The following is a 19698-nucleotide window of genomic DNA, read 5'->3' as shown; positions in this document are numbered from 1 at the left end:
AGTATCCAGAATTATTCTCATATTATCTTTAATTTGTCTCTTTGGCAGAAATCCATTTTGATCAGCATGAATAAAGTTATTTAAATATCTTTTCAGTCTTTCTGCCAAGATTGAAGCAAAGATTTTATAGTCTGAATTTAATAGGGATATAGGTTTATAGTTTTTAACTTGCTGTGGGTCTGTATCTTCCTTTGGTACAAGTGTACTGCATGCTTCTGACCATGTTTTGGGTATTCTCTTCTTTGACATATCTTCATTCATAACTTCTAGTAATTGAAGATTCAGCGTTTCCTGAAATGTCTTATAACATTCCACTGGCAATCCATCTGGACCTGTTGCTTTTCCGATGTTTTGTTTTTTTTAAAAGCTTCTGTTAATTCCATCATCATATGTTCCCTTCTAACATTGTTTAAATGTCTTTGGGTATCTGGGGTAAATTCACTTCCTGTAGATATTGCTTAATTCTTTCTTCTTGAATATTCTCTTGATGATACAATTTTCCATAATAATCTTGTATAATTTATTTCCATAGCAGACACATCCTTCTTCATCTGTTAGTTGACTTATCCTTCTTTATTCGCTTTCCTTTCTCAATTTATAGGCTAACCATCTGCCTGGTTTGTTTGCATCTTCAAAATAATTCTGTTTAGCATTTTTTATTTTTTTGTGCTAATTCCTCTTTTTCCATTAATCCCATTTTATGTTTAGTTATGTCCATTTTAATTTTAATGTCTTCTTTTGGTGGAAATTTCTGTAACTCTTTTTCCAGTGTCTTATAGTCGTCTTCCAGTATTTTGAAAGGTTTTTTTTCTGTTTTATATTTCTTTTTCTTGTATATTCTAGTATCAAACCTCTTGTGTAGGCATTCATCATGTCCCAGAGATTCTGTAAAGATGTAACCTCTTTTTTATTTTCTTTAAAAAAGAAAACCAATTCTCTCTCAATTTTCTGTTTTTAAAGTCTTTTTCCTTTTTGCTTTCCTATCATATTATTTAAAGTCCATCTAGATCTCCTCTTTTATCCTTTCTATGTAACTGTCATTGGATTATGGTCTGCCCAAGTACTTGTTTTTATTTCAGTTTCTTCTATGTTGAAAAATAATTCTGTTGACATCCATGCCATATCTATTCTAGACTGTTGAGGTATTCCCTGTTAGGAGAATGAGTGCACTCAGGGAAACATAGTGAGAGTGGTGATGAATAACATACAACCAGCACACAGATACACTGAATAGTAAAATGTAAGTTTTACTTCCTGTAAATGGGTAAACAAAGTCCAACAAACAGTCCAAACCATACACAGTTAAAGCAGTTAGTATTCAAAATAATCACTCCAGGGATAATCCCAAAATGAAGTCCTTTTCTTTACCAGTATCATAGACAAAGTTCAATAAACAGAGTTTGGGAATAGTTGCAAGACTCACAGCAATTCAAGCAGAATGATGATCAGGCAAAAGGCAAAAGGAAAGCAAAGGAAATGCAAAAAGAAGAAACCAAGTTTCTGGCTCCATCTTATGGCCATTGGAGGAACCTCAGCCAATCACAATTACAACATTCTCTTAAAGATACAAGAGTATTAAATGACTATTCTGGTTTATATATTGCCAACCCAACTGTTAGGTGACTATCATTCCTAACATAGACCATGATGCATGTCTATTTGAATAAAAAGTATATTGTTTATTTTCCACATTTGTCTCTCTCCATGCATCTTTTAAGTTTATTTCCTCTATCATTCGAAAAAAGGATTTTGGCAATGTCTTTCTAATTTTCTTTGTTGTTTTCTGTGTTTTATAATCCAATTGATCATTAATTATTCCATTAAAATCTCCCATTATACAAATATTAACATAGTCCAGTTCAATTACTTTCATAGGTAATTTCCTGTAAAATTCTTCCTTGGTTATCATTTGGAGCATAAATTGCTATTAAAAGTTAATAATGGACATTATTGTCCATTATTTCCACCATCAAAATCCTTCCATCGTCATCTGCATAAATTTGTTCCACAGAAATTGTATCTCTAATATATAAGACTACACCTCTTTTTTTACATTGTATCAATGATGTGAATAATTTCCCTAATTTTTTTTGTTTCAGTATATATTCATGTTGTTTTTTAATATGTTCTTCTTGTAGGCAGATTATATCAAACTTTAATTTCTCTAGTTTATGGAATACTTTTCTTCTATTAGTAGTTAAATTGAGTCCATTTATATTCATCGTAATCAATTTTCTTTCATCCATTTTAGACTTTATAAGGATTTGTTGCTCTAGTAGACCTTGGTTCTTGTTGCTCTCTACGTACACCACTTACTGTACCTTCTTCTTTTTCTTTTTCAATTGCTGGTATACACTCCTCTTGAAATTTGATTAACGACTCTTCTTGTATCTTCTTCCTTTCCTCTAAAATATTCTAGATAGAATAGCTCAGCTTTTTCAACTGTGTCAATTCTGTGTCTTTGTTCCTGCCAGGTGAACATGAGACCTTCTGGTATCAACCATTTGTAATTTACTCCTCTTTTGAGCAACTCTTTAGTCAGAAATAAGTATTCTCTTCTCATCTCTCTCACTCTTCTCGGTACTTGTTTCAGAATCACAATTTCCTTGTCTTTATACTTTAATGTTTTCTTTCTACCTGCAGTATCTGTGTTTTAATAGTTTTCTTAGTAAATTTGATATGAACTTCTCTTGGTAATTTATTTCTCATATAGACACAGAACACTTCATCCATTCCATCCATCATCTTCTCTCTAACGCTTCTGCCAGGATTTCTGTCATTATTCCAGCAAGGTTTTCACCCTTTTCTTCTTCTATATTTTGGAATCTCAAATAGAATTCTGACCTGTCCATTTCCCATCTCAGTGATCCGCTCCTGTCTCTTTCAACTTCACTCAATCGAGTATCAATATCTCCAATTTTCTTATCTCTTTGTACATCTTGTTCTTCAATTTTCTTAAATCTATCCTCATATTTCATCATCATCTGTTGGGTATTCTCAACTTCTCATCTGTCTTTTCAGTTCTTTGCTCAATATTCTCTGCTCTCTTTTCAATATTATCTGTTTTTGCTTGTATCTTTTGGATTCCTTGCATAATCATCTGCAGTGTCACTTACTTCTTCTCCTTTTGCAACATCATCTGTATTGATCGTTGTCCTTCAGATGGTGAAGAGGTATTGAAGAAGCTGAGGCTGCTGACTTTCTGTTCATCTTGTTATACTTGGTAAAAAAAAAAGAAACAAGAAGAAACAAGAGCAGACAAGTGCCACCCCAATAAAAAATATAAAGAGAAAAAGTAAAAAGGGGAAAAGGAAAAATCTTCAGGCACTTGTATAATATAAAAAAAGAAGAAAAGAAAAAAATGTAAAAAGAAGAGAGGGTGAAAAAGTAAAAGAATTTAAAGAGAAAAGAATTTTTTTTAAAAAAAATAGAAGTCTATGTATTTCCCTTAATAAAAAAGATAAAGCAAAAGAAAAAAAGGGGGGGATATACTCTAATTCCTGGATCAAAAAGCTAAAGTCCAAACATAAAAATCCAGCTGGAGGGGAAGTTAAAAAAAAAAAGGATAACAAACAGTTCTGACAGAAAGCGAACCACTGCCACTAAATGTCCAAGGGTCTTTAGTAAATCAAATCAGACTTTCCAAGGTCACTTCAATCTTCTTTCTTTCAACTTCAACTCAACTCCAGCTGTCAATAGTTTCACAGAAGACCACTTGTATAAACAATCTACCGTGCTCATCCCAGTGATCCCACTATCTTTTCAGTAAATAGCTCAGAGTCCTTGAATGTAACACCAATGCATAAACAAGTAGGAAAGAAGAGAAAACAATGTATCCAAGTCTCTAGATGGCAGTGTTACTTATTTCCCTTCATTTTCACTTCTCCTCATATATCCAAAGCCTGGAATAGATTTTTTTTTTTAAAGTAAAGGCTTTAGAAAAAAAGAAGAAAAGTAAACCTCAAATGAAAAAGCTAAAAAAAAGAATCTTAATCAAAAGAGACTTTCAAAGAAATTATTTAAAAAATAAAAAAATAGAAAAGGAGACCAGTCCAGTTTAAAATTGAGAAGCTTTTGCCAAATTCCAGGTTTCAATAAAAAAGGGGGGAAAACCCTTCAGTTTAAACTTAGCTTAATCTCGCTGCTTTACCTCTTTTATCTTCACTTTTAATTTCACTTTAAGTCTTTTAGGGTGTTCTCTGCAAAAAATAGTAAGTAGAAATTCATCTCACCAAACTGACACACTTTCTTTCCAGATCTCTTCCGTTCCGGAGCTGTCCCGGCTTCAGCAGTTTGAATGGCTGCCTCTCCACCATCGGCAAAAAAGGCTTCTCCTGGATCTACCAGGGACTTTGCGGTGTCCCTGGGATCGACAGGATGTGCCCTTCTCTGACACCGTCTCTACGGGACGGTTTAGGTCCAGTGGGACTGTCTAACAGCGGAGATATTGACAGCAATCTTGGAGCCTCAAGGTCGCGCGTTGTACCACCGTGACGCCAGTTCCGCCCTCTCCCCAGCAAAATGTTTTCAAAGAAAAAAATGCAGGAAGTCCAGTTGTCTTTTGGAAAAAGTAGCTTTGGGACAACAGAGAAGGAAGCAAAACAATGGTTGAACTCACCTAACAAGCTAACCCCAGTTAGTAGGTTAAGAATAAGGCCAACTGGGAAGTCACAAACCATGTTTTAGAAGTGATAAAGACTAGACCCCTATAAAACATTTAAACCAAGTTGAGATTACTGGTGCCGCTTGCCTTACAACCAAACACTTAGTGACAGATTATCCAAACCGTACTTACAACTTTGTTGCGAACTTACAAGAGCTACCCCTCTCTCCCAATTGTGTTTTGGGAACTTGGCAGCCAGTCTGCATTTAAGGCCATTTGCAAAGACCCTCTATCATGTGACTGCAATTTACATTGTTTTTGTAGAAAATCAGCATTTAATCCCAATTTTCAGGAAAAATGGCCCATAGTAACAAATGGGCTCACTCAATGAACCTTGCAAAAAAGGCATCAAAAACAGATCAAATCATGTGATGGCCTACATTATGACGGTAACAACTGATGACTATAATGGACAGGCTCCATTGGGAGACTGTAAGGAGCACCCAAAATGGGTAAGAGACTTGATGAGTTGCTCTGTGAAGGACACAGTTTCTAAACTGATAAATAATAAAGACAAGATCAAAAGAAAGTGTGCTCAAACTCCACCAGTTTATGTGGGCATTGACTGGGCCCACTCTGCATTTGAGATAGCAGTTTTGCGCTCAGCAAGAGATGTTTTGTGATATTTTATATTTCACACATTTTGAAAAATGCTTTTCCATTGCTACAAGGCAAAAATCAATACCCAAATCTAATGTATTTTTTTTTAAAAAAAGATGGTGATTATAACCCACAAAGAGGACTTATCGTCTTCATACCACAAAGGAAGAGATGTCCACAAGATACCGGATCTCAAAAGGATGCCCTCTGCGGAAAACCATATCATGTTTTCTTTCTTCTTGCTGCCAGCTTCCCTTTTCGTGTGAATTGCATACAATACAGTTCTCATCAAAACGGACGTTGAAATGGAAAGCTACATCTGATTTAGGCATTTCGCAATTGCCACATTGAAAGTTAACCTGGAATCTGCAGAGAGAGCAAGAAAGAGAAATTTACAGATTAACAGAATTGGAAGGGACCTTGTAGGTCATCTAGTCCAATCCCCGCCCCTACCCATCTGGATGAGGACCTTGCGGTATTAAGGTAAATTGAAGAAAGATGGCCCTGGCAAACCACTTACAAATCCTATTTTTATTCATGTGTTGCACAATACAAATGTTTCGCAACCTTGGCCAAGATGTATGAACTTCAACTCCCATAATCCCCCAGCCAGTATCTGAAAGTTTCCTAGGTTAGGAAACATTGCCACTGCAAGCTTGAAATGCTAAATTTAATCTGGGTTTTTGGGACAGTCTTGAACTGAACATACTCAAAACTGTAAAAGAGTTAAAATGGATAAGCAACTATTATTATTGTTGTTGTGATTATTATTATAGAACTAAAACCAATGTAATGAATAGTGTTGTAAATATTTTGATTATTATTTCCTAGAAATATTTGTACCCAGGCAATACACAGTTTAACTAAAAATGGAATCTTTATATGTTATTTTAAAAAATTATTTTTTAAAGAAGGAAACACTGCCACTGCAGGCTTGAAAGGCTAAATTTAATCTGGGTTTTCGGAACAGTCTTGAACTGAACACACTCAAAACTGTAAAAGAGTTAAAATGGATAAGCAACTATTATTATTGTTGTGGTGGTGGTTGTTATTATTCTATTATTATAGAACTAAAACCAAGGTAATTAATATTGTTGTAAACATTTTGGTTATTATTTCCTAAAAATATTTGTACCCGGACAACACACTGTTTAACTAAAAATGGAATCTTTAAATGTTATAAAATAAAATAAATATTTTTTAAAAAGGAAACACTGCCACGGCAGGCTTGAAAGGCTAACCTGTGTTTTAATCTGTGTTTTTGGAACTGTCTTGAACAAAACACACTCAAAACTGTAGAGATGATAGTAGATTTTAGGAGAATCCTGTCGTGGCCTCGTTGGGACCCGGATCAGAGGAGTTGGAACCGGGATTGTCTGATGGGGATGGCACATCTCCCTTGGCATGTTTGGAGAGGCCAGGGGCTGAAGATAATCTGCCCCAGGCCCCTCAGGCATTGGGGAAGGTAGTCGACTATATGGGGAGCTGCCTGGCTTCACGGATGCGAGGGAGGAGCGGCCGCTGACAGGCAGTGGTGCTGATAGGCAGCGGATCTCCTCTGATGAGGAACAGCTGCCTCGTCCACTTGATCCAAGGACAAGGAGAGCGGAGTGTAGGCTGAGAAGGGCTGCTTGGGAGAGGGCCACCCTGCCCCCTCTCACGGTGAACACCTGGACTGGAGTGACTGAGGAAGAAGCTGTGGGGAGCTAGTCTTTGCCAGGGACAATTGTTTGTTTTGGATTACACTCCCCCCAGCTTTGACTCTGGCCTTTTTGCCTTGCTTTGAGGCCTGCCTTGTGGATGGCTTTTGCCCTTTGCTTTGCTTTGCCTTCAAAGCTGCCTTTGCCTTGAGCCTTGTCTTTGCCCTGAGGACTGCCGTTTGTCTTATGCCTGGACTTTGCCATATGGACTTTCCTGATAATATGTGGGCTGTCATTTGAGGGTACATTTGAGGGTGGCTGCCTTCAAGGGAGCTAAGGATGGAGCCTTACTAGCCGTTGGAGGACCGTTTGTTGAACACTTTGTGAGGACAATAAAGGACTCTCTAAGGGCCTGCCTTGCCTTGGCCACCTGGGTCATAACAAATCCCTCCTATTCTACGACCTCTTAAAATATTAGACAGAACAGTTTCAACAGTAGAGACCAAGTTTCTAGGTTCTATAATATCAAAAGACTTAAAATGGACACCTAACATAAAATATGTCATCAAAAAAAGCACAACAAAGAATGTTCTTCCTGCGCCAACTCAGAAAGCTCAGAATGCCCAAGGAGCTACTGATTCAGTTCTACAGAGGAATTATTGAGTCTGACACCTGCACCTCTATAACTCTGTGGTTTGGCACAGCAACCAAACAGGACAGGCACAGACTTCAACAGATAGATAGGACTGCAGTAAAAACAATTGCAACCAGCCTGCCTTCCATTGAGGACCCTCTTACGCTAGTAAGAGGGCTATGAAAATATCTATAGACCCCTTGCATCCTAGACATAAACTGTTTCAACTGCTCCCTTCAGGACACCACTAGTTTTTTCCCCTACATGTTATCACACTGCTAAACACCTAATTTCCATAACATTGTCTTCTGCCCCTGGGATGTCAAACTACCTAATCGGGCTGTATTACTATTACTGTATCCTTCTCATCTTCCCTATTCCCTTAGCTTCTTATGATTATTACTTTGTTGTTTGTATTTATGATTTATGTTGCTTGTTTTTATTTAGTATTATGATTTATATTGATTGCTTATTTAGTATGCTATGACTATCACTGAGTGTTGTATCTTATGATTTATGATAATTGTATTTTATGATTAGGATCATGATTTATCACTTTTGCTTGTATGTACACTGAGAGTTTATGCATGGAAGATAAATTCCTAGTGTGTCCAATCACACTTGGCCAATAAAGAATTCTATTCTGTTCTGTTCTGTTCCATTCCATTCCTATTCTTATTTTGCAATACATACCCACAAAAATGGGTGCCGACATTTCAGAGTGTGATACCCTTCATACAGATAATCCTCAACTTATAACCAGCTTCTTAGCAATTGTTTGAAGTTACAGTGGAGCTCCACAGGGCTACTTACAATCCGATTCCAAAGCTTCAAGAGTTGCCAGGTCCCATGAGTGCATTTTGGGCACTTGGCAACTAGCTGCTTGCAGTGGTCACATGACCATGTTTGATGACATTTTTGCTGAAAACCACACTTACTTCCAGTTTTTGGCTAAATCAGCCTATAGTGAATGATTGGTTTGCTTAATGACGGCTGCAAAAAAATTGTAAAATTGAGTTGGTCACATGGCTGACCTTTTCTACAACATCAGAAAGACAAGCTTCCATTATTGCTGTAAGTTGAGAACTATCTGTATTTCCACTGTGTGCGTAGGAGACATGCTCCTTATTTAATTTTTAGGATTTTCAAACAGATTTAGTTGAAAGACATCCAGTTTTATTCTGCACAGAACTATATAGTTGTATACTTTACAACTGGGGTGTGGAACCATGGCCCTTTTATGACTTGTGGACTTCAACTCCCAGAATTCCTGAGCCGTCCATGTACACAAGTTATAAAAGGGCCCGTGCTGCCCCACTCACTCACACATGTGTGTTTTAGAGAGTTTATTAATGTACCTCAGCTGTTCCCTTCACTCAGCCTCAAAACTGTCCCAAATAAAGCCAGCCATAAGCAGGCCAAGATTAGTCCACAAGGCAATAGTCCATAAAACCATGGAAAATTGCTCCAAGTAAGTCCACCAAACAAATTTAAATCCACCAGGCTAAAATGAAAGTACACCCAGGAGAGTTCACTTGGCAAGAGAACTACAGTTTCCAAGCCAGCAAGTCTAGCAGGAAGTATGAAAAAACACACAGCCAGTTGTTCCCAGCAACGCCTCCCTCTGCCTGCTGCGATAAATAACTTTCTTTTGGAGCCTTCTCCAGAGTAATCTGGTAGATCTCCTTTGCTCTTGCCTTTTCTCTGCCCTGTGTACTCTTGGATCCATAACAGAAGGTAGTTCCTCCTCCTCCTCTTCACTGATCTGCAAACTGTCCCCATCCAAAGCCCTTTGCAAATCTCTTTCAGCTGGCAGTTCAGAGTCATTCATCAACCCAGTTCCTGATGTGTCAGGAATGAGTTCATCCTGCCTCCAGCCAGCCTCTGAGGAAGAATGAGAGGAGTTGTCCAGAGTCATGGTTCCCCAATCCTGTTTTACAATATGAATGTGTTGGGAACGGGTTTGTTTAAGAAGTGTTTGTATCATAAACCAACATGAGTGAAGTTCAACCTGACCAGCAATTTCTTTGTACTTATTTGCAAAACTTCAAATCTATTGGAAAGGCATCATTTTGTTTCAGAATTTATTCCCATCAATGCCCGGGTGATAGATGATGGTTATACAATATGGACTGAAAGGTCCACTTTGTTCAGAGACAGTTAAAACGCTTCACTAGTTCCATGGCTGTCCAGATATTTTGAAAAGATTTGGTGGAACTTCCCATACACTTCTTTTCTCCTTCACCTGAATGACTCACCTTCTGCAGGACTTCAAAACAGTTCCAGTGACTATTATGGTCATCCCATCTTTCAGGCCACCATAAATTGGACCACTAAAAGGAACAGTCTGACCAGAAGTTAAAAGGAAAAAAAAATAGCCATTAAATGGAGAATCTGCTGCAGCTCGAAGACATTGATTCAACTGGTTCATGAATAAATGCCTGGGAAATATAATAGCATCTTTGCCCCTATCCTCCCCAAAAGGCTTTAAAACACTTTTTTCTCAATCTCAGAACTTTCAAGGACTTCATTTCCCAGCATTCCCCAGGTCTACCACCAGTAATAGTTTGCCCAAGCAAGAGCTCTTGACAACTGTTAAACCGGTATTTGTCAACCTTGGGCACTTAAAGATGTGCGGACTTCATCTCCCAGAATTCCTCAGACAGAGAGCTGCCTGAAGGATTCTGGGAGTTGAAGTCCACACCTCTTAAAGTGCCCAAGGTTGACACACACAACAATATACAAAGAGAATAATGATTGAATCTCAGTCTTTACCTTGACAGATTTTAACTCCATCTAGCCTCTTAATTTATTTATTTTATTTAGCAGTTGGGTGTATGTGTTTATCTTTTATGATTTTAAGCCACCCAGAATTATCCCGTGGTAAGACAGGCAGTCAATAAATTTTATATATAAATACATAAATCTCAGGCAAACTGCATAAACAAACAAATAAACAAAACAAAACAAGCAAACTGCACAAATAAACAGACAAAACAAGACTCCCAGGATTCTTTCTTCAACATCTTCATAAATGATTTAGATGAGGGCGTAAGAGAGAAACTCATTAAATATAAGGGAATAGCCTCAAAATAGGTTTAAGATCCAGAAAGGTCTTGACAAGACTTGAACACTGGGTCCTATCCAACAAAATGCAATTCAGTAGCAAGAAAAATAAGGTTTTACACTTAGGAGAAAAAAACTGTGTAGAATACAACAGAAATAATAATAGACTGGAGTAGAGTAGAATAGAAGTGAGAGTGGACTGGACTGGAATGGTGTGTGGTGTGGTGTGGAGTGGAGTGGAATGGAATGGAATAGAATAGAAGGTACCTGGCTCAACAGTAGTAACTGTGAGAGGGATCTAGGAGTCCTAGAGGACAACCACTTAAGTATGAGCCAGCAGTGTGCTGCAGCTTCCAAAAATATCAATGGACTCCTAGATTGTCACAACAGAGGGTTTGTAGCAAGGTCACATGAAGTGTTAGTACTGCTTTATACTGCTTTGGTAAGTCCATACTTGGAATATTGCACCCAGTTTGGATGTAATGTAATATAATGATATGATGATATAAAAGAAGATGTTGGGACTCTAGAAAAAATGCAGAGAAGAACAACAAAGATGATTAGAGGATTGGAGGCTGAAACATATGAAGAATAGTTCCAGGAATTGGGTATGTCTAGCTTAGGACTACGGCTGACATGATACCAGTGTTCTAATATCTTAGGGGCTGCCACAAATAAGAGGAGGGGGGTTAAACTATTCTCCAAAGCACCAGAGGTCAGGACAAGTAACTTGTCAAAGAGGTTGGAAAAGTTATCAAAGAGAGAAGCAACCTAGAACAAAGGAGAGAACAATTAATCAGTGGACCAGTTCGCCTTCAGAAGTTGCAGATGCTCCAACACTGGGAATTTTTTAAGAAGAGATCGGACAGTCATTTGTCTGGAATAGTATAAAGCAGGGGTGTCCAACCTTGGCAACTTTAAGACTTGTGGACTTCAACTCCCAGAATTCCTCAGCCAGCTTGGCTGGCTGAGGAATTCTGGGAGTTGAAGTCCACAAGTCTTAAAGTTGCCAAGGTTGGACACCCCTGGTATAAAGTCTCTTGCTTGTGGGGGAGGGGCAGGTTGGGCTAGAAGACCTCCAAAGCCCCTTCCCAATTCCCTTATTCTGTATTCTGCTTATGGGCCAAGTCATCTGGTGATACTTCAACGAGATGTCAAGTATGACTAAATACAAAGACAAAAAAAAATCGATTTGCAATCTCCACCCCTCTCACTACACTCTAATGAAGTGAAGCAAGGACCAGCTGGAAACAACACTCGCCAGGATGGGGAGGAGGGGTAGTGACAGGGGTCAGTAGAACAGGGAAGCAAGAAAGTCCTCCCGCCTCCTTACCTACCGTGAACCACATGCTGTTTCTGCAAAGCCCCCCGCCCCCGGGGAGGATAAAATCTGACTTATGTTCGCTTTCTTATTTTTACGCTGGAGGGGCTGGGTAGGGAGCTCCTTTCCTGCTTCTCTACTTCCCTGTGCTTCCCTGTGTGTGGGACACAGCTGATTTCCGCTCCAGCACTTGATAATGGAGCAGCTCCACCCTTTCCCCCCTCCTTCCTTTCCTCAGCTTCACTCCTCCAGGCCTGCAGCAGATGCTTTGCAAAAAAAGAAAAAAGCTGAGAATCCACCCTCTCTTTTCAGTAATGCCCACGAACAAATCTTTCCAGAAATGATTCAGCAGCGCAGAAGGGAGAAGGAGAATTAGACCCATCACCAAGCCAGCGTGCTCATTTTCCTTCTGTCAGTGTGACTGACTGGGTGCATTGTAAACCAATCAGCCTAACATCCATACTTGGGAAGATACTGGAAAAGATAATAATAATAAAAAAACAGATCTGCCAATATCTAGAAACAAGTAAAGTAATAACTAGCAGTTCAGCACGGGTTTGTTAAGAACAGATCATACCAAACCAATCTTATTTCATTCTTCAACACAGTGACTAAATTAGTAGACCAGCAAAATACTGTGGACATAATATATTTAGATTTCAGCAAGGCATTCGACAAAGTAGACCACAACCTACTTCTTGGGCCAAGCTAGAAAAAGCTAGAAAAAATTGGAATAGATAGCACCACCACTAGATGGATCCGCAACTGGCTGGCAAACCATACTCAAGGAGTAGTCCTTAATGGGTCTAAGTCTACATGGAGGGAAGTAAGCAGTGGGGTGCCACAAGGTTCTGTTTTAGGCCCAGTAATCTTCAATACCTTCATTAACGACTTAGATGAGGGAATAGAAGGGGAACTTACCAAATTTGCAAATGATACTAAGCTGGCAGGAATAGCTAACACCCAAGAAGATAGGCTCAAGATCCAGATGGATCTTGACAGATTAGAACACTGGGCCTTATCTAATAAAATGATATTCAATGTAGAGAAAAGTAATGTCCTACACTTAGGCTAGAAAAACCAAAAGTACACATATAGACTGGGTGAAACCAGGCTCAATAGCAGTAACTGTGAGAGGGATCTTGGAGTCTTAGTGGACAACCAGCTAAATAGAAGCCAATTGTGTGGGGCAGCAGCCAAAAAAGCCAATGCAATCCTAAATTGCATAAACAGAGGGATACAATCAAGATCAAGGGAAGTACTAATACCACTCTATAAAGCCTTAGTAAGACCACACCTAGAGTACTGCATCCAGTTTTGTTCACCACATTATAAAAAAGATGTTGAGACTCTAGAAAAAGTATAGAGAAGAGCAACCAGGATGATTAGGGGACTGGAGACTAAAACATACAACAAATGGTTGCAGGAACTGGGCTTGGCTAGTCTAGTGAAGAGAAGGACCAGGGGAGACAGGATAGCAGTCTTCCAATATTTGAGGGGCTGCCACAGGGAGGAAGGGGTCAAGCTATTTTCTAAAGCACCTGTAGGACAGACAAGGAATAATGGATGGAAACTGAACAAGGAGAGATTTAACCTGGAAATAAGGGGAAACTTTCTGACAGTGAGAACAATCAACCAATGGAACAGAAATTGCCTTCAGAAGTTGTGGGACTGCCATCACTTGAGACTTTCAAGAAGAGATTGGACTGCCATTTGTCAGAAATGGTGTAGGGTCTCCCGCTTGGGCAGGGGGTTGGACTAGATGACCTACAAGGTCCCTTCCAACTCTGATTATCTGTTATCTGTTAGCATTAGCATTTTCATACATGGGACTCATTCCTCATGGTATTTTTTCAGAAGTTTTTTATCCATTTTTACGATGTTTGTAAATAACTCAAGGTGGCCAATGTGATCTAATAGCCCTTCTTCCTTTGATTTTGTTTGAAAAAAATGTTCTACATTGTAAACCTTCACTAGCTACTATGGGAAGCTACCCCCACCCCATTCTAGAGAATAAAATATTTTGTGGGCTTTTAAAAGAGGTAGAATATTATATTTCCCCAAATGAAAAATGGAGAAACATGCTGTTAAACGTGTATTGGACATTGGGGGCCAAGTTGGAGGTATTAAAGGGACTTTACCTACTATTGTGACTTTGTTGCTTTTGTGCCACGCCCCAGGTCATCACACAAACTAAAGCTAGACTAGAACTCCCAGTCTCCTAGTTTCTAACCGGATGCCTTAACCGCTAGACAAAATTGCTCTCAGAAAAAGATAGGTGGATTTCAACTTTAAGAATCATGCTGGCTAAGGAATTTGGGGACCTGAAGTCCATACAATTAAAGCATGTTTTGTTGGGGAATTCTGGGAGTCAACATTTATTTATTTATTTGCTAAATTTTTATACCACCCTTCTTCCCTAAAGGCGACTCTGGGCAGCATACAATTAATCCACACATCTTCAAGCAGGGTTGTCTGGGAAATTCTAGGAGTTGAAGTCCATACATCTTAAAGTTGTACTGGAGTCCCAGTGGATGATGACTTAAACATGAACCAGTGGTGTGCAGCAGCAGTCAAAAAAGCTAATACAATCCTTAGTTGTATAAACAACAGCATAGAATCAAAATCATGGGAAGTATAAGTACAGTTTATAAGTACAGAGGTGGGCTGCTACCAGTTTGGCCCAGTTCAAGTGAACCAGTATCTAATTTTATCATTTTTAATTACTGGTTCGGTGAACCGGTAAATCCTCACCCTGGCCCACCCTGCCCTGCCCCTCCCAGGAATCTCCACGCAGCCTGTTTCGGATGCCAGATAAGTGCAGGGCCAGCACAGAGGCTCTGGGGGGCTCCAGGGGGCTTCTGGAGCCTGGGGAGGCCATTTTTACCCTCCCAGTGGTTCAACAAAATACTCCGGAGCCCAAGGAGGGTGAAAACAGCCCACCGGCCACGCCCACCATGACCACACCCATCCAACAACCGGGAAGAGAACCGGTTGCTGAAATTTTTGAAACCCAACCCTACCTTAGTAAGGCCACACCTGGAATACTGCATCCAGTTTTGGTCACCGCATTACAAAAAAGATGTTGAGACTTTGGAAAAAGTGCAGAGAAGAGCAACTGAGATGATTAAAGGCAAGACTAAAACATACGAAGAACAGTTGCAGGATTTGGGTTCGGTAAGTCTAGAAAAAAGAAGGACTAGGTGGTGACATGGAAGCAGTATTCCAGTATTTGGGAGACTTCCACAAAGAGGGGGGGGGTCAATTTATTTTCCAAAGGACCGGAGGGCAGGACAAGAAACAATGGATGGAAACTAATTAAGGAGAAAACAACCTGGAATTGAGGAGAAAGCTCCTAATAGTGAGGACAATTAACCAGTGGAACAGCTTGCCACCAGAAGTTGTGGGTGCTTCATCACTGGGGTTTTTAAAGAAGAAACTGGACAGGCACTTGTCTGAAATGAGATAGGGTCTCCTGCTTGAGCAACGGGCTGGACTAGAAGACCTCCAAGGTCCCTTCCAACTCTATTCTTAATTGATTGATTGATTGATTAAAGTTGCCTAGGTTGACAAAATACCACCTTAACAGATTTGGAAGAGCAGGGTGGTTTTGCCAAAAGGGGCTTTTTACCATAGTTTTTGAGTTTACTACAAATCAAACATGATCCTTTCCCTTAAAAGAACATTCCACTTTACTAGGAAAGGAAGTGAACCAGACTATGAGCTACAAAAGAACTGAAACAGAAACCAGAGATGTCAAGAGGCTCACTGGCGTCACAAGATCGGAAGGAAGTGGCTTTGTGCAAAAAATGATGCTGTGGCAGTTTGATGCTATCTACAACTGCTATTGACTGGTTTGATTTCTACAGCCACCCATCTTAAAACACAATTCTGGGTGGCTCACAACAAAAATAAAACCCAGAACTAGAACAATCATAAAAATATTCAACCATAAAGTTATGCTTTAGAACTCACCCTTTTGATCGTAATTCAAATGCTTCAATAAAGCAAGTTTTGGAACATCATGGATACGAGTTGCGTGTACACAGCTCTGTGCAGGGGTTTCGTATAAAAACACGGGGAGGAAAAAGATGGCAGAAGCTGCCAGGGAGAGAACTGTAGACTCCAACTCCCAGAATTCCCCAGCCAGCCATTCCCTGACTGAGGAATTCTGGGAGTTGAAGTCCGTACATCTCAGTGTTGCTGAGCTTGAGAAACAGTGAGTGAGAGGCCTTAACCAAGATGCCATCTTGAGGGGAGAAAAATGGCACCTTCTTGGGAGTTCAGAAGAAGCTGAGAATCACTGCCCTAACCTTAGCAGCAGCATTGTTTCATCTGTACATGTGCACCTTGAAGGAATCAGACCAACATCTCCATCCTAAAGCAAGCAAGATAGCCAGTGTATGGGAAGTGTGACTGGTCACTTTAATGACTGTATGACAGACATTCAAAAGGGTATTTACAATGCAAATTCAAAATTCTGAGTGACATACACACACAAGTTTGCATTTTGGGAGCTTGGCAATCAGCCCACATTTACAGTTGATGCCATTTTATTTGGTTTGTCTTATTTAGTAGTAGCTCTATACCCATGCTTCGCTACGAAACTATGTGATTGGGCTTGGATTCTGGGGAGGAAAATAAGGGGGAAGGGGCGAAATTGTGCCTCTGCCTACCAGCATTCATCAGTATTCATCTGGGTAGCGTCCTATCAGTTTGTGAAACAGTTGAGGGCTGTTTGGAAACTGAAACAGTATTTGCTGTGTAAGCAAGAAGGAGACAGCAAGGAGCCTGGGCATGGCTTAGCTCAACTGTTCTGTACTAAAGCTGGTTGCTGCTGAGAAACTGAAACTCCTCTCCTCTGCTTGTGTTTTGCATTTGGAACAGATTTCTTTTCAGGTGGGGAGGTGGAGTAGAACTCCTTAGCATCAGAGTGTGTTAATAACGTATGAAATACTAATGCTCTGATGGCCATTTCGAAAAATCCTTTCTTATTGAGCACCTAGAAGCCAAGAGGAACATATGTGCCAAATTTCAAGTTTGTAGGCTTTACGATTCTGGAAGTTTTGTGATGATGCGTGAATGGTATTTTGCTTTTATATATATTTAGGAAGTTAGCACCCACCCCTCTTCTAGAAAATGGAAATATCCTAGGAAATATTAAAAAAGTCAGAATATTTCCCCTAAAAAGAGTAGAAACTCAGAAGCAGAAACTCACCTCAGAAGTAGCAATTCACACACACCTCTATTAATGGGTGGGTGATTAAGGCCTGGGCCAGAATATTTTACATAACGAAGATCTCCAGGTAAAACTATAGAAATTGCCCAAAGCCCTTTTCATTACATCATCACCAGCAAGGCTCAACCAAGCCTGGAACTCAGGACAGCCTACAGAGTTGCCCCTGCATGGCCTCATGGGAGTCTGACAACCAATCAGAATACAAGTTCAAATTCAAATCTTAGCAGAGGGTGTAAAACCCAGGCACTCTCAGCATCTTGGCCCTTCCTCCTTCTCTTTTCCTTCACCTTAAAGGATGTGATCACCCTTCTTTGGAGCTCCAAGCCATGTGGTCCTGTCCACCATTAAACCATCTTTCCAAACAGCCTCCATGTTTCCAGTGTCTTTTTTCCCACTTGGAACTGAACCCAGAAGGATAATTCCTCCAACATATATATATAGATACACATTTAATAAATTATTATGACTTTTGTTTATGCAGTCATTAAAATTCACCCTTTGCCACCCTTCAGAAACAGGCTTTTCATAATGTGCTGGATAGCTCCAACAAAGATAAAGCACTCCATTCGTTCAAAAAAAGAACAATTTTAGAACCAACGTTTTCCTGAACCCAGAAAATGTGTTTTGCTGCATAATTTAATTTTTGTTACTATATTGGTAGTTCAGTATAATTTGGGTGATCGATTTTACTATGTTTCTTAAGTTTTAAAGTATTACTTTGAATTTCTTGCTTGGAAAAGATAAAAATGAAGCTTTGATTTTTTTGGGATTTGATGATCAGATTTGTTATGATTTTAGAAATATTGTGTATTTTCACTTTTACCATTGGACACATACATACATACATATATACATCTATACATATACACACACACACACATACACATATAGGTGTAAACTTGGAGTAAGAATTGTTTTCTTATATAGTTCTAACTCTGTTTTGATGTCTAATGTTTTTTAATCTGACTTTTTGTGTTTTTATTTTGATTAGTAGTAAGATATTATTTTAACTTCATATGTATATCTGTACTGAAGAAAGTTCCAAGTAAATCTCTCTATTTTGTCACTTTTTAACTTTTCCCCGTTTTGGATCCCCTTTCCTTCAATTTTTCCTTTTTTGTTATTTTGTATTTCGTCTCTCTTTGAAACTTAATAAAGTCGATTTAAAGAAAATAAAATTATATATTACATAAAAAATAAACTCTTGCTTGTGCAACGGGTTGGGTCAGACGACCTCCAGGGGTCCCTTCCAACTCTGGTATTCTGTTAAATAACGGGATGAACCTTATCCTAAAAAGCCCCGTAACCTGAACTTGGCTCAATCTATCTTGGAAGCGCACCCGCCACAAGATACTAAATTATAGGATGCCTGGCGTCGTAAAGTGAGGCGGGTGGGCGGGTGAGAATCTCTTTCCGTCCCTTCTTAAATCGACCCAACTTACCGGTTTGAAATAAGGCGACTGCAAGGCCATTTTCGGCAGCTGGCCGCGGAATCCGAGAAACGAAAGTGAATTCCGGCAAGTTTGCCAAGTTGGACGATCGGACTTTTTCTTCCCACCGCAAGGAAATGAGGTCCTCGCAGATGTGGCGCCGCGCTCGAATGGAGCGAAGCGGGACCGCGAAAAGGAGTGGGGTAAAAGAAAGGGGCGGAGCCTGCCTGGAGATCGGGGGTGGGGTGTGGGGTGGAGATAAAGTGAGAGTCAGTGCTGCTTCCTAAAAGCCCGAAGTGGCCGAAAGTAGCTTGAATGTGACTGAGGGATGCTACTGGTCACGCGATCTGCTTCCCTCCATTCCCACGACCCCTCGATTTTCCACCCGCTCTCTGGTGTTTCCCAAGTGCTAGTCGCGGAGGTGGGTTGGAGGGAGGCTATGGGTCAACTTAAGGAAGAATTGCAGCATGCCAATAGGGTAATTAATACCCATGATCGGGGTCATGGGACCACATCTGAAATATTGCGGGCCTTTATACCACAGGGACTAGCGTGCAACTAATTGCTTTCCAAATTCGGCCTATTTGGGGTGGAGGGGAAAGAGGATTTCGCAAGCCAGAACCTTCCAGTATGATCAAAAGAGGCAGACTACAATCTCCATAATCCTTAGCCTGGGAAGATTGGTATGAAGCCTCCATAACCTCTGGGACAGGGTTATTTTTATTTTTTATTTTGCATTAGAAAGCCAATGAGAAATATTCCATTAAAATATGGAATAATTAAGGTTGATAGCTATTTACAAAGTCTGCATTGCTATTACTGTTATTCTCATCACTCCTTACCACCCCTCCCCTCCCACTTGTGACTACATGACTGTAACTTTGTCGCTTGTTTCCTTATGGTTTATATTGACTGTTTCCTAGTATGATTTGATGGTTGATTGTACCCTATGACTATCATTAAGTGTTGTATCTGATGATTCTTGATTCTTAATGAATGTACCTTTTCTTTATGTATACTGAGAATATTTGCACCAAGACAAATTCCTTGTGTGTCCAATCACACTTGGCCAATAAAAGAATTCTAATTCTAATAATATGTATTA

General features: G+C 39.6%; 1 protein-coding gene across 3 annotated transcripts in view; it reads right to left on the bottom strand.

Annotated features, from left to right (window-relative positions):
* The window catches only part of LOC113442554 (galectin-5-like), a 32601-nt gene extending 13593 nt beyond the window's left edge, over nt 1-19008 (bottom strand). The window contains exons 1-3 of one of the 3 annotated variants that reach the window (XM_026710216.2): nt 18606-19008; nt 9796-9884; nt 5422-5629 (exon numbers count right to left, since the gene is read on the bottom strand). In XM_026710216.2, coding sequence (XP_026566001.1) covers nt 5422-5629; nt 9796-9884; nt 18606-18635 — 327 coding nt within the window. In that variant the 5' untranslated portion in view covers nt 18636-19008. Of the gene's footprint in view, nt 1-5421; nt 5630-9795; nt 9885-11940; nt 12084-18605 lie in introns of those variants that run through there. The other 2 variants (XM_026710217.2, XM_087925867.1) reach the window with 2 other exon arrangements.
* Between the last annotated feature and the right edge of the window lie 690 nt (nt 19009-19698).

This window comes from Pseudonaja textilis, chromosome 1 (genome assembly GCF_049901715.1).
Source record: "Pseudonaja textilis isolate UNSWEBS1 chromosome 1, rPseTex1.2, whole genome shotgun sequence".
NCBI classification, from domain to species: domain Eukaryota; kingdom Metazoa; phylum Chordata; class Lepidosauria; order Squamata; family Elapidae; genus Pseudonaja; species Pseudonaja textilis.
The sequence above is the reverse complement of the archived record's forward strand: the minus strand, read 5'-3'. Positions and strand labels throughout refer to the sequence as shown.